This window comes from Micropterus dolomieu, linkage group LG17 (genome assembly GCF_021292245.1).
Source record: "Micropterus dolomieu isolate WLL.071019.BEF.003 ecotype Adirondacks linkage group LG17, ASM2129224v1, whole genome shotgun sequence".
In the NCBI taxonomy this organism is placed as follows: Eukaryota; Metazoa; Chordata; class Actinopteri; order Centrarchiformes; family Centrarchidae; genus Micropterus; species Micropterus dolomieu.
The window spans coordinates 15,407,457-15,434,816 of NC_060166.1; the positions used below are offsets into that span (position 1 = coordinate 15,407,457).

General features: G+C 40.8%; 1 protein-coding gene across 5 annotated transcripts in view; it reads left to right on the forward strand.

The window, feature by feature from the left end:
* igsf5b (immunoglobulin superfamily, member 5b) overlaps positions 1 to 16,747 on the forward strand; it is a 17,251-nt gene extending 504 nt beyond the window's left edge. For 2 of the 5 annotated variants that reach the window (XM_046075035.1, XM_046075036.1), the window contains exons 2-10: positions 2,181 to 2,276; positions 4,255 to 4,569; positions 7,613 to 7,740; positions 8,801 to 8,963; positions 9,560 to 9,691; positions 11,910 to 11,934; positions 12,669 to 12,757; positions 15,452 to 15,516; positions 16,433 to 16,747. In XM_046075035.1, coding sequence (XP_045930991.1) covers positions 2,228 to 2,276; positions 4,255 to 4,569; positions 7,613 to 7,740; positions 8,801 to 8,963; positions 9,560 to 9,691; positions 11,910 to 11,934; positions 12,669 to 12,757; positions 15,452 to 15,516; positions 16,433 to 16,552 — 1,086 coding nt within the window. In that variant the 5' untranslated portion in view covers positions 2,181 to 2,227 and the 3' untranslated portion in view covers positions 16,553 to 16,747. Of the gene's footprint in view, positions 1 to 1,610; positions 1,723 to 2,180; positions 2,277 to 4,199; positions 4,570 to 7,612; positions 7,741 to 8,800; positions 8,964 to 9,559; positions 9,692 to 11,909; positions 11,935 to 12,668; positions 12,758 to 13,906; positions 14,006 to 15,451; positions 15,517 to 16,432 lie in introns of those variants that run through there. The other 3 variants (XM_046075034.1, XR_006828924.1, XM_046075033.1) reach the window with 3 other exon arrangements.
* Positions 16,748 to 27,360: the final 10,613 nt, after the last annotated feature.

Consider the following 27,360-nt stretch of genomic DNA (forward strand, 5'->3'; position numbering starts at 1 on the left):
CGAATTGAGGGAAGCCCTGTTGTGTCAGTTTTTGATGGTAAAGGCAAGTATGATATTTAAGAGAAAAGACGAAGTAAGGAGGTGATTGGGGTGGATAGAGGGCCAGAACCCGGACCTTGAAGCAGGAGAACAGGGTTTGTGTCCCATGCGAAACAAAACATTAAATGTTTTTATTTAGGCGAGTGAGGTAAATTTACATGAACGTTAGTTAACTTAAGTCTTAATTGGCATACATAGCTATTTTAACCTAAACCATGATCTTTTCCTAACCTTAACCAAGTAGTTTTGTTGCCTAAACCCAACCAAGTACTTTCTGTGCCTAAACCTAACGAAACTGCAACGTTTCACGACTTTAATTATGCGCGTTTCAACATGGCAATGTATCGAAACGTTACGTTTTATCTTGAAAGTGTAACCGGATATTGCATATTTATTGTTGCTAGGCGTTGCTAACTTGACTGTGGATCCCTAAACGTCAATAATTGATGCAAAAGGGCTACCCAAGTCTTTAAAAAGCGACGACAAAGGGCCTTGACCATGCGTCAGACATTTGAGGAGTAGGGAGTGAGACTGTGTTGCGTGATCACCAAAGGCATATGAATGTATTGTCTGGGAACAACTTTTTCACAAAAAGCCAAAAAAAGTCAACTCAACTACATCTCAAAGGGAAATATTGTACTTTTTTTAATTCACCAAATTTATCCAACAGCTTTAGTAGTTACCTTGTAACTTAAAATTTGTTACCCACAAAACATATGAAGAGTTTATAAAATATGATGTTTTGTTATAAATTAAACTATCCAACTGTTATACAAGCACTAACTGGCAACTGTTATAAGTAATTTTTCATGTAAAACTATCTCATAATTCCAGCTTCACAAATGTGGAGATTTGCTGCTTGTCCTTTTAATTATTTTAATAATTTGAATGTTTGTTAATAAAGTTGAGGTTTGGACTTGTTGTTTGAACAAAAGCGTGAAGCGGCTCTGGGTAATTGTGACTTTTCCCAATTTTCTGAATTTTTACAAACAATCAATTGATTAAGAGAGGAATTGGCAGATGAATTCATAATGAAAATAATTATTAGTTGTAGTCCGATGCAAAATAAAATGAGCTCCTCCTCAACCAACTACAACAGTAAAATCCTGCTTTCACATGAATGCATGAGCCACAATAATCTCATGATATAATATACACTAGTATTACAGTCACGGGGGACATTTATGCTTGCATACTTATACTTTTACTTGTAACTGAGTACTTTTACAGTGTGGTATTAGTACTTTTATTTAGGAAAAGGATCTGAATACTTTGTCCACCATTGGATATTACTGACATTGTCATCATGAGCTGTATACTGCATTGCTTAAATATGATCAAAGCATGCCCTCCTTCTGCCATATACTATACATCAGCAGTGTTTATCATACAGATACATCATCCATTGTGTTCAAATCCATTCATTTGAAGAGGGCGGTGGTCTACTTGTAAGGCCTCGTTGGGACTGGGGACTTACAAGGGGCATTGTTTGCAGTCTGACTCGCTGTGTATTTTTAAATGTGTGTGAAGCACGGGGCAAAGTTCCCTCTGAGTTTGGTAATATTTAACAGGACAGTTTTGGGTGACATGGCTGAGCACCAAGCATGAGGAAGAAGCAGCATCGTTGATATGTATCCACTGTGTGTGAAACTTCCTGCTGATCCATGGACACACCAGACTGAGGTGAGTCAGACAAACACAGTGGGATTTATGGTTATTTCTTGTTCACTCAACTTCTTCAGTTTTATTCAGGAGACTAAAACGGTTGAACTTAAATAAACTCTGAGGTAATGATCAGAGAGTTCCTTGCATGGAGTTATTTAAGAGTCTTATCAGTGGACTGAGAAACAAGACACACACTGTAAACAGATTATCATGTTGCATACAAACATGTATTCAAGTTCTTGTAACTTGCTTTGACTCTTCAGTAATTAAGTATTCGACTAATCAAACTTTTGACCTGAAGATGAAGATAATTTAAAATCACAAATCTGTTGACACTAGCGGAAAAGTCAGGGAGTCGCCAAAGTTGGTAGCAGTCAGCCCCTGCAGTCGCTGGGGATGGTACCATGTTTAAAAGAGTCATATTATGATCAACAGTGCTCCTATGTAGGGATTAATACAATTATATTTTGTTTCAGGTCCATCTAGCATCGAACAATGGATTGACTGGATCGACTGATTAAACATGGACATCTTTTCTCTGTTAGTGCTCCTACTTTCATGCAGGATTCAAGGTGAGGGTTCAGCTCAAAACAAACTTGTTTGATTGGAGAATTGTGTCACAGATGCCAGTAATGTGCTTGTATTAACGGCCACATTCAGGCATCGTGGTGTGCTTAATAGCGGCGCCCTTCAGATTAAACCCACATACAGTCTAATTAGACAGCCTAATGATCTGCCAGCACTTTATAATTAATTTTCTTCAAAATGGCTGTCTATCTAGTTAACAGTAAGATGTAGCCAGTGGTCAGGGGACTTCAGAGTCACTGGTTCATGGTCCCAATAGGAGCATGCACAAATTATGCTCATTAGTGTGCCATTCTTTGATTGCAATGAAAAGAAAAAGCCGTGTAGGCTGGCCTAGATAGTTCTCAGACCTAATTTCCTATACAGATGCATAATTGATGATTCCTTATGCTGTCTGTAGAAGGTAACACAGTAAGTTCACCATAAAAAAGATTTATACATCACCCTGAGTACTGTGGTACAAATTGTAAACCTGTTATTTCAAATTTCACAGGGTACTATTAATATAAACCCCCTTCTCCTTCATTTGTAAGCACAGAATGCCACAAAGATACACTGGAATTCAAACTTGGGACTTGCGCATTGATGTGCCTTTGTGTATGTGTATATGAGTTTGTGCATGTGTCTTGGTGATGTTTATAGAATAACTGAAGAGTAGGCCATAACAGTGAGTTATGAATGTTTCCTCATGGTCTATTCTTCTATTTTAGCCCGCATGTAATCCTAATCTGCAGGTTACTGTTAAAATGTTTACCCTGCAGAATGATGCCAGGGCCTGTTGTGACAGCTAAAGATGCATTTACACTCTCCTTTATTGTCAGTATTTCTTCCCTTAATCGTATTAGCCCTCATTCATGCACCTGGCCAAATCGCCAATGTTCGTCTGGACAGCCACAAGAAGCAGATTTAGGGAGTTGCTGTCATTCTCTTTCTTTGTCTCTTTATCCCTCTAAGGCTTACTTTATCCTTACTTTCTTTTCATATCTTACTCACTCTCTCCCTACCATGAATATTCTGGCAAATTTGTTTGAAAGTGACACACACTGATTCCTCTGTCATGGCAAAATTTAGATTCGTACACCAAAAAACTCTTGACTCACATTTGACTGAAACAATGCTACTGAATTGTTTCGGTTTTTTTCTGTTTTGAATGCATCTACTTATTGGTTATTCATTCTCCACCATGTTTATGGTTTTCCTTCAACTTTCAATGACCAAAGCCTCTGTAATATAATAATTTCAATCTGACACTGTTTGGATGTTTTGATTGTAATTTCTGCTGCAAATGTGATCTTGCTGTATGTGCACATTGCATACATTTAATTTAGTATGAGATCATATTTGAAGGAGTCAGATTGAATAGGAAAAAAAGTAAAATGATTTCATATCCTGCTAAATTTGCATACATGAGCTAATGTCACTAAAGAGATATGTAGCATTTGACTGCCGTTAAACTGTGCATCTTAAGAATCTAGTGATTTTCTGATGACAATAGGGAAATTGTGCAACACTGTGGTACAGGTGTTGTATATTGCATAGCTGACTTATTCATTCTGATTGGCCCAACATTGCTTTGTAACATCAATTTGGGAAATACAGAGTCTCTGATGGTTGTCTGGTAACCTCACAGTGCTTACAGGACTTCAGAAAGCCACTGCCAAGCCAAGAAATAGTCCAGCACATCATAGACCTCAGTAAAACCACAACTTGTCTTGTTAATTAGTGAGGTTTGGAGATGCTGCTAGAATGATTTTGTTACCTTTGGACAGAGTCAGGCTAGCTGGCTCCCTCCTTTCCAGTCTTTGTGCTAAGCTAAAGTAACAGGCTGCTGGCTCCATGGCCACATATTTACCTTAAAGACATGAGTGGTATCCATCTTTTCATCTAACTCTCAACAAGAGAGTGAATATATGCAACTATTTCTTAATGTGTTTTACGTCTGCCTCTCTGTTTGGACTTTGGCAGTTGGGGCTGAGATGAAGCTGTCGCCCGAAACACTTACCGTCCTGCGAGGAGAGGAGACCAGGCTTACCTGCAGTACCTCCAACCCCCAGTGGACCGTCATGGTGTGGCTGCTGAACGGTATGGTGGTTCTCACCATCTCCAAAGAAAATGGTGTCCTGCCCTTAATCAACCCTAATGTGACAGCCGAGAAAAGCCCTATCTCACAGGGAGACAGCTGGGTGTTTGTCCTGAAGAACACAGAGAGGCACAACCAGGGACAAGTGACCTGTGACCTCCAGGGCATTGATAGGAAAACAACAAGCCTGTTTGTACAAGGTCTGTATGTTGATATGTGAGTGTATGTTTGTGTGCGACAGAGACTCACAGGTGGTACTATGTGCATGTGTGTTACCTTGATTCATTGTTGCAGGAAGGCAGCAAAGGAACTGTTTATTTCTGCTACAAATAATTTCAAAGGCTTTTATTCTGGCCAACTCACACAGACACACACACAAAGCAGCAAAGGAAACCAAGCAGATGGCAAGCCTCAATTGCAACTATTGCAGTGTGAGAGAGTGCAGAAACACACTGAATGTAACCTTGACGAGGCAAAAAGCAGCATGTAAAAAAAGTAAATGAAGCGACTAAGTAAAGGTCATGTAGCTGCTTTGATTCTGCCCACCCACACACTGCCGCCTCTACTCAAACAAAAGATAAAGAACACAGAGTCAGAGACAAAAAAATGTGGTGTTTTTCCTCAGTATTTAAAGTGCTCTTCCTAATTAACTGCTTGTGTTTGAATTAAATTGAAGTGGGGATTAAAAAATTTAAGTTTTCAGTCTTCTGTAAAAGCAGCTGAACTTGTGTCTGAGTGATCAATCCGGCATATATCAAGTGGGTGGGAAATCTTTTGGTCCTGTGCGGTGGAGTACAGTTGCTCTGGCATGTTTGATGGTCTCTGTGACATTGTTGATGACAGTGTGGATATAGAAATTGATTGGCCCTCAGATATAAATACTATGTGGAAAGCACTGGACTCCATGCGAGTCAGGCCAGGCAGCAGAGCAGGATTTTCAGCCAATCCCCTCTCCTCTCTTCATTTAGTGTATATCTTTATGCAGATGCTGTGCCAAAGGGGGTACACTGTGTGAGGACTGGGTGGAAGAATTAAGAGTCCAAAATTGATAAGAATCTGTAGTCCTCTGCAGTTCTGATGGTGTCTGAAGCTAGAGAGCACTGCGGTGTGAGCAGTGGGACGTCCCTGATAGAAACAACCAAAGAAAAAACATAGAAAGTATAAACAGGCAAGTTAGAGCAAATGCTGCATTTAAATTGACCTTACCATTCACAAACAGTTACATTTTCATAAAAAATTAGGGACTTTTGCAGAAGTAGTCTGACTTTTTTTGGGAGAGCAAAGAGGGATTTTTGAATATTTCTCTTAATTAAAGGTTAAAAGAAAGGACAGATTTTTGTACGGTCCCTTACTTCAGACATTGCCTGATGAAAAATGCCATATTTGACTGATACATTTATCTCTGGAGAGATATTGACCACTCGATGCTATTGGCACAGAGCACTGTTTTTGCTCACACGGAAGTGGCATGCCTCAAACTAGATGACAACATATTATGTAAACGCTTCAAGATTTGCTTAGACACTGTGCTTCTCTTGACCTTATCATTAAGCTTATTTGCATTGACAGTCTGTACAAACTGAGTTGAGCTCAGCTAAAAAACAAACAATCTGCGTGGAAGCAACCCTTCTGCAAAAAAAAAGCGAGAGGAAATGAAACCAATGACCCATCGCCTCCAATATATTATGGAGAGAGCCTCCATTGCTGCCAGTGCCACAAATCCCCACTGACATATGCAGCCATTAACAGTAGTGTATGGTGAATCAGGCCCTCCAGTCTGGATGCAGAGGATCACTATGGCCTGACACAGCCTTTGAATTAATTGTGCATCCTGGCACACCCAGTTAACAGTCAGCAACTCTGCCTGTGATTTGTGCACTGCAGCTCCAAATATACTGTTGGAATGAAGCCACAAATCTACAGCAGCCTGGTTGACTCTGTATGCTATCATTCACACTCCCTGCTTTAATTGTCCAATATGAAGATGATGCAAATATGACCACACATTCCTTCTGTGCTTATTTCACTTACTTGCTCACACACAAATACACGCAAACCTTTTACTTGAGCGAATCAATATATTGAGTACAAACAGGACCTGCAGTGACAGTGAGAGCTGCAGAAAAGGAAGTCTCTTTGATATAAATCACATGCCTGTGATGACTGGCCTATAGAGTCATTTTGCCCCCCTCACTGGAATAAATTCACACCCACACATACAGTGCATGTGTTATACACTGTTCATGTAACAGTAATCCTGCACACAGACAAGTCTTTAAATGCTGCCCTCAAAGCAGCAATTTCCCCTCAGAGGATCCCTGCTGAAAAATCACTGAAATTAGAGTTAGCTGAGGGCTCCCCACCTCACATACAGTAGCCTGTCACAGCAGCCAGAAGTCTTCAGAGTTTCCCTATACTGATTAACAAACGTTATGAAACCTTATTTCAGGGATCACTTAGATTGGAACGTTTGGGAGGGAGTGCTGATGTCATTCCTTTCTCTGTTCAGATGTATCAATCAGCCATGATCGCCCAGAACCCCTCATCAGTCAGTGCAAATGAGGCTGATGGTTCCTCGCCAACGTTTCTTCACTGGCGCAGAGAATGAGTGGCTGGAGTCCACCATCAGAACTGGCCTGTTTATGAACTGGATTGCACCCTGTTTATGGCATCACGTAAAAAGTCCCTGGAGAAAAAGTACAGCAAGTAATGCATACAAAACATCAGGGGATTCAAACTTAAATCAACCAAGACATGTCATTCGCTTAGACAAAGCACCAAAGCTTCTGTAATTATCTTTCTGTCTATAGCAATTGTCTGTTGCATCCACCGCCTTTCATTCTCCCAGACAATAGACTTCAAATATGAGATACTGTATCTCCCAGGGCCTTAAGTGGCTTATTTGGCTGGCAGTGAAGGAGATGAAGGGGAAAAGAGGAGAAGCATTCGTCAGGCAATTGAGACTTTGAGACACGCGATCAATCACCCGGGGCAAATGAAATCCATCTTTTGTAAGTGAACAGGCCGACTGAAGAGATGATGCTCATCTTTGGGTACAGATAAATGCAACATTTTAAAGAAGACTTGATGAAATTTCTAGAACTAGATGCCTGCCCAGTTTTGTTGGTATTCATAAACTTACGTACTCCCATCCATGTATTGGTTTTTACAGAAGCACATATACATGCACGCAGGCACATAAATAGTAAAAAAGTTTGTGAATGTACTTTCTTTGGATTGTAGAAAAGGGCAGCGTGAAAGTCTTGGGGAACGACATGTTGGCTTTTAAAGGGCAGTCAATCCTGTTTGAATGCCAAGCAGCAGGATGGTTCCCTCAACCCACTTTGCAATGGCAGGTGAATGACAAAAAGGTAAGTACATACATCCCCATTACTATTATTTTTATATTAAAATAAGTCATTTTGAGAATATAAAGCATTTTATATTATAACAACACACATCAAGAGATTGTTGCAAAAAAACTTTATCGTGACATAAAATGTTCACCAATGCTTTTGACTATTTATTTAGAGACAAACAAATTTCTCTAAAACAATTAAGTGACTGACCACTCAAAAACAACAACAAAAAAGCATTTTTGCCTATTACCAGTTTATCAGCTGTAACCATAATGCAGTACAGTGCACTCGGTGCCATTTGGTTTATAGCATTACAAGAGGCAAAAACACTTTTTTGTGAAAATGAAATAATGTTTTCCATAAAAAAATTTTGTGAACATTTTAACTACCCCTGCAAAAACAGTACAGGCTCTAATTTTGTACCTGTGCAGAGCCAAGAAGGTGTGAATGCATGGAGAAAGTGGCCTAAAGACTCTTCCTCACCCTCTAGGAAACTGTCAAGTTTGGCATGGTGAGAAGTGCACTACTATGCTTTACAGGGGATGAGAGAAGCTGACCTGATTGACTGTCAACCCCACTTTACCTACTTGTTATGTACTGCTGCAGTATGATTATTTTTCTCCTGTCCTTTTGCCCCCTGTTTCACAAAAACAAAGCCCTTCTTTCCAGGTGCAGAGGGAATCAACTGGTCAAAACAAAGCTTATGGATTATCATGTCATTATATCTGGACAGATTTGTTGCTGTTGAATTTTGTACATAAACCATGGGGCATTGAGCTTCATTGCACTGTTGTGAAAAAATCTAAATTGTCTACAAAGTCTTTATTTTAGAGGTGACACTAATCTGGCAGAGATGGACAGAATAGCTTTATTGGAAAACAATTTAAAAACAAACATGCTCACAGTGACACAGCAGATTGTGAACGCATCACAGGAAGAGTTATACATTTGGTTTTGGGTCAGCTGTACCTTTAAATACAGTTTGAGTGTTTATGAAATAACTCTGCAAAATCATCCCAATTAGTAAGCAAACTATAAATAATACTAATTCTCTCTGGGGATTGGCGTGGAGGTGAGCCAGGGTGCATACAACATCAGTAGTGAATCAGGGAAGAGTCTCTTCACTGTGACCAGCAACCTCAGTGTGACGGCAGCAAAGAGCTCTCATGTGGATTGTCTGGCCTCTGTCTCTGCCCTCCCCACACCACTGAAGAGCAGCGTCCGTCTGACAGTGGGTGAGATAACACAGCCATCATGTTTCACATTAAATAACATGAGCACACATGCACACACATGCTCAGAGCGTCGTCTGTTGATCCTCTCTTTGTTCTGTCCTAGTGTAGTTGTCTGACTTCTTCAGTTCTACATTTCTATGTGTTTCTCTCTTTTTTTCTGTTTCTTTTTGTGTTTTTCATTTTGTTCTTTCTCCCTTTTCCTGTCCCTTTCTCTTTTGGGAAGCCTGTGAATCATTACTGAGCATTATTATTGAAGAGTGGTGCAGAAAGGGGCTGCCAGATCAACACTGTATGAGCTTGCTTCACAGCCACTAAATTGGAGCGGAGGATTCGAACCTCCCTACGGCCCACAGCTTCAAAATACAAATGCTGCATTATCTTAGTAATGTTCCGTCTGTAGTTGTAAAATTTTCTGGAAATCCACTCAGAGCAGCAACCCTCAGCAAACACCCTCGTGCCTACTACTGCAAATTAAACTAGGAAATTAAACCCAGCTCTCTTTACACAATGTCTGCAAATCTGTAATTGAATTGCAGAGTAACAACACTGCTTTAGCATTTCTTTACCAAAACACTGATGTGACCTTCTCTCCTCAGTTGCAGAGGTGCTGCAGGAAGGAAATGACTGCACAGTCCCTCTGGCGTTAACGACCGCCCTCTCTGCTCTTCTGCTGCTCCTCCTGCTCTGCATCTGCACTGTCCTCTGGTACCGACAAAGGAGACAAGCAAGTAGGCACTTTCCTCTTACTGAAATTGCTCTAGGTGAAAAATATGTCACCTCCCCCTACACCTTTCCAGTACAGAAAGTGTGATTAAAGTATAATGAAGAAGATAGGCGGTTACATGCTGCGACTCTGCACTGCCCTGCACTGGCCTTCACCAAGGGCACGCAATATTTTTTCTGACAAAGGCAGAACATTAGTTGTCAGCAGAAAGCTTTTTCTCTCAAGAAACAGAAGAAGCACAACAGATTGAGAAGTATGTGTATGAATGCAGGTTTGCTGCCGTTAAGCTCATCTAGTCTTTTGTTGTTGCTGTTGTACTTTCCAATAGTGTCTTCTATTAAATACCAGCCAAGAAACAGTATTTCCACTTTAATATGACTGGTGGTCTTTCCACTACTGGTGTATGATTTACAGGATGTTGCAGAAACATAGTCTAAAAAATAGGCAATTATAGTGAGTCTATGATAAATAAAGAGATCATGTCCAGAGTCCGGGGTTTATATCAAAACCCTGTCGATCGTCCCGTGGGACAGTCTGATAAAAGCTATTAAGATGTGCAGATGAGTTGACAGTTGTTTGGTGGGAATGTGGTGACCTTGGACAGGCTATCAACCTGTTTGCTAAAAGATTTACAGCTGTTGGTACACTGGGAGAAATTGTACCTTGGAGAACATGAGGTCCTGACTCACGCCTCTTTCCTGCCAGATGAGTCAGTATGTTTGACTGAACATACACCACTGTAACACAGAGTCACATTAAGCGTTTGGACACTGCTTATTCTGTAGAGTTAAAGGAAGAGTTGCACCTTTTGGGAAACACACTTATTTGCTCTTTTTTGCCAAGAGTTAGATGAGATAATCCATATCACTCTTGTGATAATGATAGTGAGCACTTTAGAGGCATCAGTAGGCATATTTTGTTACCTTCACTGAGAGCCAGGCTAGCAGTTTCACCGTTTCCAGTCTTTGTCGGAAGCAAAGCTAAATAGCTGCTCGCAGATGCTTCACATTTAACTGACACAAGAGTTGTATCACTCTTCTTATCTGACTCTCAATCACTGAGCCACTGAGGATAATTCCTAAAGTTAACTATTCCTTTAAGAGAGACATGTTGAACATTTGTTTTTAAAGTCTAAAGGTCACGAAGGAAGCACCAACTTGCATGGCTCAGGAAATTATACAAAGTCCATCAATAAGGCTTTAATACCACCACAGTGAGACCCAGAATATTTGTGATGTGGCCGAACTACTTGTCACCTCTCCGAACAGAGAGGTTGATACCTTGGCAAGTTGTGTTAAGTGGTGTGATGTTGTAAGAAGTCTGGCCAGGAAAGAGGGATGTTGCAGAGATGTTTCTGGAGTGCCATCTCTGAGGGGGCCGCTGCTCTATAGCACAAGGAGGCGGAGGAGGCCTGTTTGTGCGCGATAACAAAAAGTAGCCCTGAGTCACACATTTAGAAGTCACTGTAATCCCTGTGACTGATTGTGGACCATTGCAAATCATGGTTATGGTTTAGAGCTAAGGGATTATCATGAAGCAGGTGTGACCTTTCTCCTCCGGCAGCTGATTCTTTACCTGAAACCTCTGATACCTCTTTCACTATTGTCCTTGCTCCAGTCTTATAACTTTAATGTAACATCCCTGAGTAAGTTAAATTAACTTCATGGAGATGCTTCACATGAGGATGTGGCAGGCTTCCAAGTCACTAAGCTCTTTTTATGAGTAATCCACTTCAATGGGGAGTAATGTATGCTTTGTAATTACTAAAAAAATATACGGGATCCAATATAGTCACCCTCAAAGACTTTGGCCAGCATGACAGCGGGGATTTAAAATATAATGACAAAGGCAATTTCACTCCCTGTAAAAAGGAACAGTTTATATCTCTCCTGAGGCAAGCGCCATCTGCACCATTGTTATATTGTTGTGTTTTCGCCGTGTCCAGGAGGACCTTTGGCAAAGACAACCATGAAGCCGTGTTACAAAACTCATTAACACTCAGCTCCAGCTTTCATTGTTGAATTGCAAACTGACTGGAGGCTATGATATTAGTGCAGAACCCAAAACTAATAAACAGTGGGACATTTACAGCTCTCATATTGCGGTGGATGCAGTGAGCGAGCACAATGGTTCTGTGGTCAATGCAGCGAGATAATAAAGTTAGATACTGACAGCTCATAATAGTTCTGTACACTTAATGCCTCATTTGCTTTATCTTTCAGAACCGAGCCCACAGGAGGCAATATGGTAAGATTTAAGAGCACTTTTTCTGGATACTTTTTGCTTTATGAGGCTATTTTTAAACAAAACCTTGGATTTTCACTTTTTAAACTTTAAACAAAAAGAACTTTAAGATCAACTGTGGAGTTTTAAGCAAAAGTGACTCATGTGGGGAGAAAGTAGATGCCAATAATCTGTGACAGAAGCAGAGACATACAGTCCTTTCTGTACTGAGTGCCATTTATACTTTACATAAGCCAATATGGAGACTCAGCATGAGTCTCAGTTAATACATTCAACTTATTTCTGAGAATGAATGAATTTATTGTTCCTCATTATAAAAGAAAATTGAAGACATGAATTTGAAATTGCATGCATTAAACAGTCATTACATTTTGTAACAACTTAATTAACATTCAAATTGTCGTTAGCTCATTTAAGAAGCAGATATATTACGCATTATATTTGTCAGCATTTTCTATGCAGCCGAAAAACATTTCACAGCTTTTCCATTGAGCACATTGACGTGAGAGTTGAGTACTTTGGTTGGGTCTAATAAAATGCAGTGAAAAATTATGATGATGTTCATTTTTTATCTGTCACTTTATGATTAAAACAATGCAGAGGCCCCTGATATACTGCAGCTTTGTGAGAAAAGAAAATTGTCTGTTCACTACGGCATAGCCCCTGACAAAGTGGCTCTGCCGTATCTCAGCTAAAGGTTATCTTTTCCATTGGACCGTTCATTTGGGCTTTTGCAGGTTCGACCAATCAGTGAGGGGGAGAATCTCGGTTGCTGGGGCGACAGGGGGGAAGGTCAACCTGGGATACTCCAGTGAGGGCCCCACAGGTGAGAGAGTGACATATAGTTCAACATGATGATTGTAAACCTTAACTGCAACTGTTTTATCACAGTAACATAGTTGAAAGTCTGAGGGTTCAGATAAATATTTCAGTTTAAACTGACAAACTACATTAAGTCACAGCAAGTAAGTAGGTTACTGCTGTACTAACTGCACCGTTAAGTCAGATTTTTACACACCCATAAAACTAAATAATCACAATATTTGTAGTGGGGTTTTTATAAGGCTGTTCTTTAGTTAATGAGGTTTTTGAAGTTTTCGGTCTCTTCAAAAACCTTTATAGTGGACATTTGCCGCGCATCTCTGCTCCAAATTCTGATTGGTCACTGATAGAGGGCAATACATGTAATAGATTACTTAATATACCTTCAGTCACCTTGAAAAACTTGCCCAATATGTTTGTGTATGTTAGTTTTTGCTCCGTAACTGCAAATTATATATACTTTCATTTTTGCCAACCATTTTTGAATGCATTCTATACACACTTTTAGATGTTTTTTTCTTACCATTCATTTCCATGCCTTATGTATAGTATAGTATGTTGCACAATTCATCACATTTAACTTAACATAATTTTTGTCAAAGTAAGATTGTTGTTGCTTGGTAATGCACTTTTATTGCTGATTGATTAAAAAGGTCAGCATTGCCTTTCTCCACAACAATAATGTTACTTTGACATAAAATAATAAACGCAAACTTAATGTTCACTGTAATGGCTTACACAGTTTACGCTAGATTTAAGAGTCTGCTAATCAACATTCATATTGTATAGAAATGAAAGGAAGCCACTGGATGTATGGAATAGTAGAAAATTCAATTGAAATTCACTAAAACCCTGCAGCATGGTTTGCAGAATCATTACCTGTAATGTAAAGTGTACATGGTTTGTAGTAAATGGGATAAAAAAATACATAAAAAAACACTGTTATGGTCCTTTTACTTATTGCTATATCACAGTATATTGCCACAGTAACTAATAACATAACACATAACACAGAGAAAGTCAAAACTTTAACTTCCAAATGGCTTCAGGTTTAATAACGTTTTAAAATCATGGCCAGTTAAACAGCCACAAACTACATAATATGCAGGTTTCAAAATTAAGCAAATCGTATGTTTTAAATTTTGTTTTTCAGACAGAAACAAAAGATGGATTTAAACTTAGGATGCTGTATGTACTTGGTACATATCTCAGACCTCCAGGCCACTAAATCATCTGATTCCTACTTGCTGAGGTATGCTTTTAGGCCCAAGTGGGCTGTAGTGGTTCTGAGGGGCTGCCAGGTTATATCAGCCTAAATCAAGTCAATTTAATTTATATAACCCAATATTAGAAATTACAATTTGCCTCAAGGGGAAAAGCCCTCTGTCCTCAGACCCTCGATTCGAAAGAAGAAAAACTCAAACTGTCAGAAACGTCAGGAACTGTACCATATAGGGATCCCTCTCCCAGGACGGACACACGTGCAGTATACACAAAAGTACTGGGGCAACTACACCTTAGACCTAGAGGAGTTTTTATGACATCTAATTCTAAATCCATAGGCATTAATTGTGTGGTCAGACACTGATGCTGGACTAGAGGACTTGAATAGCAATCTCTGTTCAAGTTCATCCCAAAGGTGTTCGCTAGGGTTGAGGTCAGGGCTCTGTGCCAGCAAGTTCTTCCACACCTTACTCATCCAACCATGCCTTTATGGACTTTGCTTTGTGCACTGGGGCACAGTCATGCTGGAATAGAAACAGGCATTCCCCCAACTGTTCCCAAAAATTTGGAAGCATGTATTGGTAAGCTGAGGCATTAACATTTCCCTTCAGTGGAACTAAGGGGCCTAGGCCAACCCCAGAAAAACAACCTCATAGCATTATGCCTCCTCCACCAAACTTTACTGTTGGCAATGCAGTCAGGCAGATAACATTCTCTTGGCATTCGCCAAACTCAGACTCATCCATCACACTGCCAGACAGAGAAGCATGATTCGTCACACCACAGAACACGCTCCACTGCTCTACAGTCCAGTGGTGGCGTGCTTTACACCACTCCATCCAACACTTGCCATTGTGCTTGGTGATGTGAAGCTTGTATGCAGCTGCTCGGCCATGGGAACCCATGCCATGAAGTCCCCAGTGCACATTTTTTCTGCTGATGTTAATACCACAGGAGGCTTGGAACTCTGCAGTTATTGAGTCAGCAGCGCGCTGACAACTTTTATGCACTATATAACATGGCCTGCCACTTTGTGACTGAGTTGCTGTGGTTACTAAACGCTACCACTTTGCAATAAAGAAATTTTACAAAGTGACTTGTTTCAATGGTGGCATCCTGTTACTGTATCACGCTCAAATTCAGTGAGCTCTTCAGAATGATCCATTATTTCACAAATGTTTGCAATGGCAGACTGCATGACATACAGGTGGCAATAGGACTAAATGAACAACCTGACTTTAATGATCAAGGATACAAGAATACTTTAATAGTTCATATTGTGTATGTTGTGTATACAGAATAGACTCACAAAAGGAAATCATAGTATGTACAATAATGATGACAAAATGTAGATTATAAAACATGAGTGAAGAGGATGGATCCGGGAGGACAAGGGAGCAGCTGGTGTTGTCCACTAAGTAGGATCTGAGCCCTACCACCTCCTCTCCAGTCACTGCTATTTTTCACCCTGCAGATGCAGTTCACAATGAGCTGGTCATGGAAACTCATAGCCAGATGGACTTTGTCAGCTTTCACAAGGTAAGATAGCAAAAGAGAAAGTGCGAGGGCCGGGAGACAGTCAGAGGGAGAGAGAAACAGAGAGAGAGAGAGAGAGAGAGAGAGAGAGGAAGACAGAGATTGACTGGAACAATGCAGCCATTCATTCTGGAGTTTCTGTCATGCCCTCCCATGTAGATGAGAGCAAGAGGGAACTGCACTGCTATACCGTTACACCGTCAGACAGCTTGATGTCGGACAGCTCAACACATCCATTATGGAATAAAGCAGGGATGTGGGATAAAATGCTTTTAGGTCCTATTGGGTAAATCCAAATGTGCAGTGCACTTCAGGGCTCCACAAAATGCCATCAGCATAATTTTCATCTTACAGGTCACTTCTAATTGGCTCCATCATCATCATCGTGGTGTATCATCTAAACATTGGGATGATCAATAGGTGCACATGGACTAAACTGAGACACAAATTGAGAAAAAAAATATTTTCTCTCTATACCCTGTAAATATTATCATTATTATCATGATTCTAGCCGGCCAATGGGTTCTCTAGGCCTAACATATAATTGACTATTCGACTGTATATTGAATCTGGGTACTGTATTGCTATTTTGTGTAACATGCTGTTGTTAAATAATGAATGGAGGAGGGACAACTGCACTCTTCTGGACTCTTTTATGTAGCCTCTTTTCCAAGTTACATCTGATGTGGAGCAGCTCTGACTTAAGGTCACAAGTCTTTAAAGTAATGAACCAGTGTGTTTGGTAATAGGTTTACCTTATCTGGGGGTACTAAAGGTGGAAGACACTTTGAGGCTTTTAAGGCAATAGTTGTCTTCCAGTCGTCCTAAGATAAATCTGAGGGTGTGCATACACTGGATATGTTTCAGGAAAGGAATCTCAGTTTATAGCCTTTTCCTGAGATTGTTGTCCATTCTACAGATGCCTCAGGTCCCCGACGTTGTGTCCTCCAGGAGCCTGTCTCTGCAAAGTGACAACCAAGCCCAGGTGTGTCTATCAGAGGAAAACACCAAGAATGTCAGGAGAATTACCACAGTTTAAATATTTAACATAACAAATTATGGAAAAATGTTAATGATGTATACTGTTGTACAGTATTTAAAGGTGGGCCACTGACCAGTGTTTGTATGGTATATTGTTTTGCATTTTTGTTCATTCTTGTAAAGCTAGAAGCTAATGTTATGGGACCTTGAGCTACATTTATACCTTTCACATTCAATGTATCCTTAAAAAGTTTTAAAAATATATAACAATAACACATTGTTTTTAAAATTTCAATAAACCTTTATTTTTGTGTTTGAAAGATCATCTGTGCGTTCATGTTTCTGGCCCCACCACACTTCTTTTTACACTTCTGGCAACTTTGTGTGCTGTAGATAATGGTGAATGATTTTTCCTGTTACCTGTAGTTGTCCCGTATTCCCACAGTCCCTCACAGTCTGAAGTGGAAGAAAATCATGATCACTTGATCCATAAAAAATAGTTTCTTCTCCAACAATCTCATCATACAGTACATTATCAGAGTAGCATGATTCATCATTTAGGTCTAATCCTGTTTTCAGGGAGGTCATAATTCAATACATGAGTCTTTTTCTATTTCATATGTGGTAGCATCTCAAACTCAATTAATTTCCCAGTTATGGAAAGGAAATGGTTATAAAATATACCATCAACCGTAAAGTCTGGAGCGTAAATTAACACCACTGTGAATGGTGCTGCAATAAGAACAATGTGGTGGTGGTGAGGCTCACTGCAGTAATGCATGGGAATAACAGATTTATCGCTGCGTGAAGTGGGTGACATAAAATTTGCATTTTATAATAGTAAAGGATGGAGGGAGAGTAGAGTGGTGGAGATGGAGGTATATGAATCCCCTAGACACTCACCAGCATTGCTGTTATTAAAAGGAGTTGGCATGTTTTAAAAAGATGGCATGCCTATTACTTGTGTCGGGGAAAATGTATGTTCTGAAAAAAAAACCTCGGGAATTTAACCTACTGCTATAGTTAAGTTTCCTATTGATAGCCATAACATTTTCAGAAACCAGTGACAGTGATTGAGCGGGTCCCTGGTTAATTCACCTATTCACTACATGGGGTCATTATCATTGTTTGATAATGTCTCAGTATCTAACTAGAAAACTGCACCAATGGGAAAACAAAATTTTCTGCATGATGCTTTGACTGTTTTAGTATTTATGCATCATTTGTCACCTCTCACAACTGCCTAGAAAGTAATGGCAAAGTATGCAATCCTCTCAAACTTTCATTTCTCTGAATGCCAATGCACATTCTGATTGGACCTTTTAGCTTTAGCTTTGATTTATCTCTGCTGGCAACCTTGATTAGCCGAATAAGACTCCAAGCACATAAGCGAATGGCATGGTACCTAAATATCTGCGTATGCAAACTCTGAAAACAGATGCAGTCATTTGCAGTGGACTTCATTGCATGGTTGTATATTTGTGTTGTGTGACGATACACTATTTTTAAGAAATATTCAATGACGACATATGTGACTGGAAATTTATTTCATTTAGTTACAAAATGCAAAACAATTCAGGTTAATTTTGAAGTGTTGCTTCCATATTGGTCATGTCTTGTCAAGTCACTGTATGCTTAGTTAACACAGTTTTCTTCTATATTTACATTGAATTGCAGGCTTATTGTGCAAATAAACCTATTTCATAGCATTTTTATTTGTTGATTAACATTTCTTGGTGCAAGCTATTTTTCAGAAGATTTTTAACAAATGCTTTCAAAAAGTGATGGCTATGTGTCCCTCCTTCCTGCTCCCTCCCTACATGTTGAGCTACTTCATGCTTACGGCTTCACCTCCACTCTCTTCCTGCTCTCTCGCCTTACGCTCTGTCACTTTGCTCCGCTGTCTCATACCTCCTCCTCTGCCTGGCAGTGGCCACGGCTCTCCTTTATTCTGCCTGTGCCTGCAATATGTTGGGTGCTGCAGCTGATGTTGAAGCTACTGCAGCTCCGATACCAAACATATCGGTTTTTTTTTGTGCATTGGGCGGCAGCCCTCTGAAGATTTTATTTTGGGGGGTGGGGTGTAATGCAAGAAACAAAGAGCAGAGGGGGTGGGGGCTAGTAAGAGATGTGATTGGGCTGGCCCAGTGTCAGAATAGAAAATTACCGAATGGGCCGCTGTCCACACTTTATGGGTCGATTGTTGGCCCATTTTCTAAAAACAGTTATATACATAATTTATGTTACACCAGCCCCAAATGTGTGTTGGCCCACCGGGCATTTGTCCGATATTCCAGATTACCAATCCAGCCCTCTCTGCGTGGCGCTGGTTAGCTCACCGCTAGAGTGTGCACCCCATGCACAAAGGCTGAGTTGCAGCAGCAACCTGAGTTTGAGTCTGGCCCTTTGCTGCCCACATTTCCTGTCTCTCTTAAATATCATAAACAAAAGCAAAAAAGCAACAAAAGAATGAATTAAAAATAAAAAACCTCTACACTTGTGCAACCGTTCATAAGGATTTAACACTAAATGCTTACCACACCACCCTTCAAATGTGAAGCCCTGGTTTGTGTTGAAGGAATTTCTATCTTGGCTTTCCAGCCAGAAAGAGAGGATTCATAGATTTAAAGGAACTGAATAGAAGGTATATAGAATATACACAAAAAGTTGACATTTCACAGAAATCTCCCCTTAAGTTGTCCATTATGTAGACAGCATGCATGCCTACATTATTGAAAATAGCATGCTGACATAGATTCCTGCCATTCTTTATCACCAGATGGCTGACACAGATCTTCACTTTGGAAATCACATATCTCCAGTGAATGCGAGGAAAGTGTTTGTCCTCTCTCTCTCTCCTGCTACGCTTTCATTGTCGCTGCCTTCTGTTTTCTCACGCCAAACGCCTGGCATTGAAGCAGCAGGCTATTAAATAAATTAGGTTTCCTTCAGTGGGCCTGACAAAGGCAGGAGCAAAATGAGAGGCCTATTACATGACCTGCTGTAGTGTTTTGTTTTCCAGCTGAACCTTACCCATCCCTGGGGCTTACTTAGGGCATCCATGGGTGTCAGTTACTCTCCACAAAATGGTGTGCTTGTGTTGTTTGGAGGCATCTAAAGCTCAGAGAGCCAGCCAAGGCTGGCCAGTGTCTTGCTGTTTGACAGTGAGGCCGTAAGAAGGTCCCTCACTTTCACCCTCCATAACCATACCAATTTTCTGGAGTTCATCTCACTCAGTCTGTCGCAAGCTGATCTCACCCTCACATCATTGCGTGACAACTCAGTTGTGCTACACGTGCTAAGTCTAAAGCCAGACTCTTACGTCAATGTACAAACTTCTTTAGTCTGCAAGGGACCGGCTGTCAGTACAGCAGGTATCAGCTTCCTTTCTGCATGCATCACAGAAAATTACAGAGTGGAACACAACCATCAGGGACGACGAGAGAGGAGTTTGCTGCTAGGGTGCAGCTCCCCAGCTACTTCAACAGTTTTCTGTACGCAATTAACAAGAAGCCACTGCACTCTTATTTTTGGTGTATGGATAAATAAATGGAAACTTTGGCTAATGGTCCTCTGGAGTACAGCATGATGTCTCCAGTGGCTTGTTATATTCTGCCTTTACACTTCCTGTTCGTCAGGGTCCATTAGCGGTCCAGTCACTGAACTACTATAGGAAGAAAATACGCTGAGCAGAGCAAGGGCATTAAAACCACACATTTACAAATACCTTGTGCTAGAATAGCAGGGCCTGCTCTTTGTGTTTTTGTCAGGCAATTTTAAAGCACAAGGCTGGCAATATTCTATAATTTTGTTATTGTCATGAAAAGATCAAAATCAACCATGAGTTTCTTCATCTCTCTATACTTTCTGACTTCCTGCCTACTTCTGCCTTTTCTGTTGCTCAAAGCTCTGAGCAATGGCAGTAAGTCATTTCCTAAGACAGCTGGGCACTGCAGTCTTTAGCAAACGTTACTCAAACACGATTAAATAGTGCATTTGTTGGTGACTATTTTCAGCTGCGGATTGATCCATATTTGATACTCTAGTGTAGTTTAGTAGTAGCAGGAAGTTGTATTGCTGTAATAACTCAAAATAAACTACAGTGCCCATGTTCGTCATAATGGAGGAAAATGTTACCCAGTATGGTTTTGGACAACAATGAAGGTCTATGGCCCAGAGGCAAGATATATCAGACTTTACCTACACAGATGATACTTCTTAGTAGAATCAAATCATCGCTAAATTTGTTTTTTTCGTGCGATTTGTTGACCATTGAAAAACATAGAATATTGCATGATATATATAAGCTCAAATTTGTGATAGAGTTTATGGATTAAAACGCCTCACCTCAAAAGAAACAACACAAAGGTGATGACACAATCATCTCTTATCAGTGACTTTTAAATATACTGTTCTTTTTCTGACATGAATAAGATAATGTAAATGTTCCATATAGCGCCTTTCTAGTCTTTTTGACCACTCAAAGCGCTTTTACACTACATCCATTCACTGAGCGTAAGTGCTCAAACAGAAACTAACATTCACACACTGGCAGAACAGCCACTAGAGGCAATTTGGGGGTGAGTTTCTTGCCAAAGGATACTTCGACATTCAGCCTGGAAGAGCCGGGGATTGAACCACCAACCTTCCAATTAACAGGCAACCTGCTCTACCTCCTGAGCCACAGCTGGCACATAAGTCCTGAGAACACTTCATCATCAGCTCTATAAATATGTATTCAAGCACAACAGACCCCGGTGACATGTAAAAGCTTCAGGATGCCACTGTGTTGATTGACTTGAATTAAATGGGCCCCCTTGGCACTGGCCAGAGCAAATTGAGTGGTTCGCCTTTGTTTAGGCTCTTGAGGGCCAGTGCTTGTAGAGCACCACTGATGAATAACTTAGCATGCCCTCTCATTATTGAAAGTCAATGCTTTCAAGAGCATTGTGGCACGTGTTCCCTACTAAATTAAAGGCCTTCAAAAGTAACTCTGTGCCTCTGTATTATGTATCCTGGATCATTACCAGCAATTGAGGCTAAAATCCTTGACACAACCTTGTTATCATAGAGTGCACTTTATTAGCTGTTTAATGCAATTCAGCAAGTGATTCTGCAGGCTAATTGCCACATTGCACAGTTAAAGGCTATTCAGTGGTCAGTATTTAAAAGAGAGAAAAATAGATAATAATAGAGTTACTCGTGGGGTCCTTGTGGCTGCTTAACTGGCCTTGCTCTGCAGTGCAGCAGGTGTCAGCAGTGGCCGCAGGCTGCAGCCTGGCTGAGCAGAGTAATTCTTCTGTCTCAGAGGTAATCTCATGCAGTCCCTCTTCCTCAGCTATGTGGGTGTGACTTACTGTGTAAATCTTTAGCTGTTTTCTTTAAGGGGTGAAATATTGCTTCTGAATTTCTAAACGGAGTCACATAGCATCCAAATTTGTGTATACCAAATAAATGCGTTTTTAAAAAATTTATTGTCTACTCAAATACTAGGTAGCAATAGAAAGTCTTTTAGGTGAAAAAACTCTTACCAAAATCTTTCTAAACCTGATACAGATAATAGAGGGGGCTGCCTAAGTGGTCACTGAGCAAATTAATGTGTTGCCATGTTCTCCTAAAATGTTTCAAAGTGGCTTTGAAGTGGATTTGAAAGGTAGGTCTTGACTCCTCTTTCAGGTACAGCACATTCATTAAAATGTGAAACAACTTATTAGAAATGATTTTTAATAATTGATATTTGGTGAAAGCTGAGCAGGTTGAACTGGCATCTTTTGACAGTGTGATAGCATTGGTAGAGGTTATACTCTACTGTGTGCCAATAGCTTCTGTATTAGGGATTTACTTATTCTGCTAGTGATTGTAACCTTCTGTGACCTATGTTTGATGAGTCCATTGTTTTTATATCAGCACACCTTAGGGGCCTTTTTTACGTTTACTTAGTTAACTTTACTTGTTTTGTAGTCATTTTTACCTTGGGTTAAGCTAATTACAAGTATTGTGGTCACAGAAACCTGCAGTTTCATTTACCCTGTGCTTGTTCGTATTAGATCAACCGTTAAACTGTTGAGTTGTGCTAAATAAATAATGATTCTTCTCATTTTCACCCTAACTCTACTGAAGGTGAACTGATACCAGTACCGATCAAATATATACTCCTAATGGACACAAAGTCCTCGAGTGTCTCCCAAAGGGACAAGAGCTGCTGAAACTCTGTGCAAACTCTTCTGGCCCTTTTTTCATGTGTCCCGACCTGCCCATCTGTCATGGCCTGGCTCAGGTGGCAACAGCGTTGGCAGTGAGAGGGTAGCAGTTCAGCATGTCAGCGTTTCTGCAGACCACATCCCCTGATAGTTCTGTCCTGATAAATGATATCCAGCTGTCAGTGAACGGGCATCCAAAAAGATCTATACACCAACTCTCTTGTAACAGAAAGCACTTCTCGTAAAATCCTGTACTGACTCGTTGCTCAATTTGACAGCCTTCTTCTCTGCCATGCACTGGGCACTGCTGGTGCAATCAGCTGACTTTTGCACTAAAACTAAACCAAAGCAATGACTAGGCAAGCTGGACAATGAGTGCAGGTGGTAACGTAGTTTGTTATTATTAGATAATTTGTGGGAGCCATAGCATAAGAGGCTTTATGTATTATGTGGCGAGGTCAGAAAAATCAAACAGTACATTGTAATGCAATCCATCGCAACAGTCTTGTAATAAATTCTAGTCACAGACATGAATCAAGTATGTGATGTGATCTTTTTTCAGGCTTTCGTTTGCATTGGTCTTTTATTACATGATAATGTGACGTGTCACTAACATGTTCCTTCATATTCCAGTAAAACAACAACACGAAATACAGGGACCCAACATACAACTAAATCAGTACTCTGAACAATAACATTTAAGGGTTGGCTAGTTTTTATTTAGCATTTTATGTTTCTGGTCACTCAGAGTATATACCATCCATCCATCCATCGTCAACTTCTTATCCTGTGTACAGGGTCGCGAGGGGGCTGTAGCCTATCCCTGCTGACATTGGGATGAAAGGCGGGTACACCCTGGACAGGTCGCCAGTCAGAGTATATACCACTTTTCTAAAAACAATAAATAATTCTTGACAACTGTTTGTTTCTGATCCTTACTTTCAACGCACCCCGGGGTAAGTTGTCATAATACTAAATTAAAGAGCTTCTTAAATATTCAAAGAACTTCATTCATTTCTTCTCTCTTGTATCAAGCCATCCAACATTTCTCTCTCCCCCCATCAACCTATCTTTGTCACTCAACTTTCTATTATATCTCTCTGCTAGAGGTAGATTTGATCTTTCAGTGGGATCTTAGGGAGGGTGGAGGAAGATGAAGGGTATTTTACTACTCCGTATGAGAGAATTCACCGCAGGCTCTGGGAGAAAAGCCGCCCACACTTCATCTGCCTTACACCTCAAAATAGTAAGAGGAAAAAAATCAATGGTGTCTATTACACACACACACTAAAAGTAAAGGCAGATTTTTCCTGCAAAAGGGCTGCGACATGATGATGAATGTCACTTGTCCGTGGCCATCAGATATCTTGTGACACAGCTGCACTCATGGACAGGGTTAAGTTATGACAGCAAGAACATGGCACCGTGCAAGAAGGACGTTAGGTAGGTAGATTTTGTTGTCACAATACAACAAGTTGTAGAGTGAAATTGAGTTTTGTAACTCTCTTCTGCTACATAGCAGACAGTAAACATTAATAAAGATTCAATTATGAAAAATGGTAACAGAAATAAACTATAATCAATGGAGCAGTGCTGAGGATGAACTAGAGTTTAAGATGGCTTGGGGAAAAAGCTGCTCTGCATTCTGGTGGTGTGGCAGCAGGGTGAACAGGCTGTGGCTGGGTGGGAACTGTCCTTTAGTATCCTTTGGGCTCTGCGTAGGCACCTCATCTCACCAATATCACTGATGCTCAGGAAATGGATACCAATGACCTTCTGGGCAGTTTTAGTCACCCGCGGTCGCTGCAGAGACCTCCGGTCCTGGGCCGTGCACATCCCATGCCAGTTTGTAATGTTCCCAGTCAGGATGCTTTCTATTGCTCCTCTGTAAAAGCTGAGCTGGGAATTTGGTCTTCTTAAGCTTCCTCAAAAAATACAGTCGTTTCTGAGCTTTCTTCACCAGCGTGGAGATGTGAGACGACCATGTCAGGTTCTCTGTGATGCTGATTCCCAGGAACTTGAAACTATTCACCTGCTCCACCTCAGCACCACTGATGTAGATTGGAGTGTGTGTCTTTATCTCCTTCTTCCTAAAATCAACGATCAGCTCCTTGGTTTTGCTGACGTTGAGCAGTAGGTAGTTCTCTGAGCTCCACTCTGCAAGATTATGAATTTCCTCCTGATATGAAGTCTCATCGTTGTTTGTGTGTACAGCATGAACAGGAGGGGGCTGAACACACAGCCCAGGGGGGCTCCCTTGTTGAGCACTAGAGTGGAGGAGGTGAGTCCGCCAATCCAAACTGACTGGGGTCTGTTTGTGAAGAAGTCCAATATCCAATTGCAGAGTGTTGTGTTTAAACCCAGAGTGCTGAGTTTGCTGATCAGTGCGGGAGATTGCGTTGAATGCTGAGCTGAAATCCACAAACAACATTCTGATGTAAGTGTTGTTTTTCTCAATGTGTGTGAGGGCTGAGTGGAGGGCAGTGGAGATGGCATCCTCTGTGGATCTGTTGGTTCTGAAAGCAAACTGGTGAGGGTCCAGGCTGGCTGGGATGTTGTTCTTTATGTTCTGAAGAACCGGTTTCTCAAAGCACTTCATCAGAATAGGGGTGAGAGCCACAGGGCGGTAGTCGTTCAGACTAGACACTGCAGACTTTTTAGATACAGGAATGATGGTGGCTGTCTTGAAGCAGGTGGGAACCCTCTCCTGAGACAGTGAGATGTTGAAAATGCTGATTTACTCACATTCACTCTCAGTACGACTCTCCTAACATCGGTTGTGGATACTGACAGTGGCCAGTGCTCTGGAGGTCAAAGCGAGCATAAAAGGGTCTGGTAACACCAACATCTGGTAATGTGGCCTCACACATGATGGGGGAGCTGCTTTTGTAGCCTGTGATGTTTTTCATGGCCTGCCACATATCTTTGGTGTTGTTGGTGTTGAGGTCTCTCTCCAGTCTCTGCTGATGTCTCCGCTTTGCTTCCTTGATGCCAGCTTTCAGTCTCGCTCTGGCGGTGCTGTAAGCTTCTTTATCACTCGACCGAAAGGCAGCTTTTTTGGCTCTGGACAGAGCCCTCATCTCTCCATTCATCCAGGCCTTCTGATTGGGGAATGATTTTATTGTTTTAGTGGTCACCACATCATCAACATAGTTGCTGATGTTGATGATGTATATTCCTAAAGGTTGATGTGGCTCTCCTGGGAGGCGGCCTCTCTGAACATACTCAAATCCGTACTCCCAAAACAGTCCTGTAGAACTGCTGTAGATTCATCTGTCCACACTTTTACTGTTGTAATTGTTGGCTTGACCCTTTTAATCAGCTGGGTGTAAGTGGCCTGAAGAAGCAGAGAAATATGGTCTGTCAGGTTGTTTTGTCATATGACTGCTGATGACCTCATACAGTTCCTGTAGTGCATTTTTTTAATTTGCATCTGGAGGAATGTAAACAGCAACGACAAAAACACTGGAGAATTCTCTGGGCAGATAGTATGTCCAACATCTCAACATTAGAAATTTCACATCTGGTAAACATTGTCCATCCACTTTAACTGTGTTTGAGCACCAAGCATTATTTATGTAGATACACAGTCCTCCCCCCCAAATCTTATCGGACTCAAGTGTCCTGTCTGCGCCAAATAAACTCCTCCCCTCAAGTGTGACAGTTTCCTCAGGTACGCTGCTATGCAGCCAGGTCTCTGTGAAGATGAGGGCACAGAAGTCTCTGCTTTCCCGAGCGAGCCTTAGTCTTACTTCCTCAATCTTACTCTCCAACGACCGGACATTAGCCAGGAGTAGGCAGGGGAGTGGAAAAGCCTTTGGTCCAATGTTTAATGTATTTCTGTCATAGGTGACCATAATTAGACAACTTTCCATAAAAAAAAGGAAAAAAATACAGATTAAAAGCTAAAATTAAGGGAGCTACTGGTCGTTGCATCTACACACGCTGTCGTTGCCATGGAACAAAGAGGGTCAATGGTCAGGTTGTGTTTCTATGCCATAAATTTTATGGACTAAATTAACATGTTTACATGAAAAAAGCCAGAGCTTGATTCCAATCCATTGTTGTGTAACTTCCGGTAAGTATTTTAGCAAATTATGCTTTTTCTATATGTTTTAAAGGACACAGATTAACATCCACATTTGGGATGAGGATGGAGCAAAAGTGTGTTGGGCAAATCTGTTGCATGTCTGACTCCTCAACTGCTGTGTCAGGTGAAAAAAGTGCTAGTGGAGAATGTAGTTGGCCCTGTAAGAGGCTTTCAGTTCATTACAACATGCTAGTGCAGCTTAGTCCACTGCAGCCCTTTTTTTAATCAAATGGCACAGCTGTCATTTTTGGATGATCCCGTTATAGGCCCTCTGCCTGGATACCACATCCTAAAATTCAGTGTTTCCACAACCCACAGTTAAGTTTCAAAACATCAACAGACTTATAGTGCTCAAGTTGCCATAGTATTTGCATAAAGGCACACTTTTCTTTTGTGTAAGGGCTGAAGCCTAAGCCATGAAACTGGACTGGACATTCAAAATATTTTAGATATATAATGTAAAAATATTTTTAACCATGGACGTTGTTAGTCCTATTTTAGGGGAGTTGAGGCCACCCTAACATGGTCCTAAGCCACTATTGATAAATACTATAGAATAATGCAAATATAATTTGT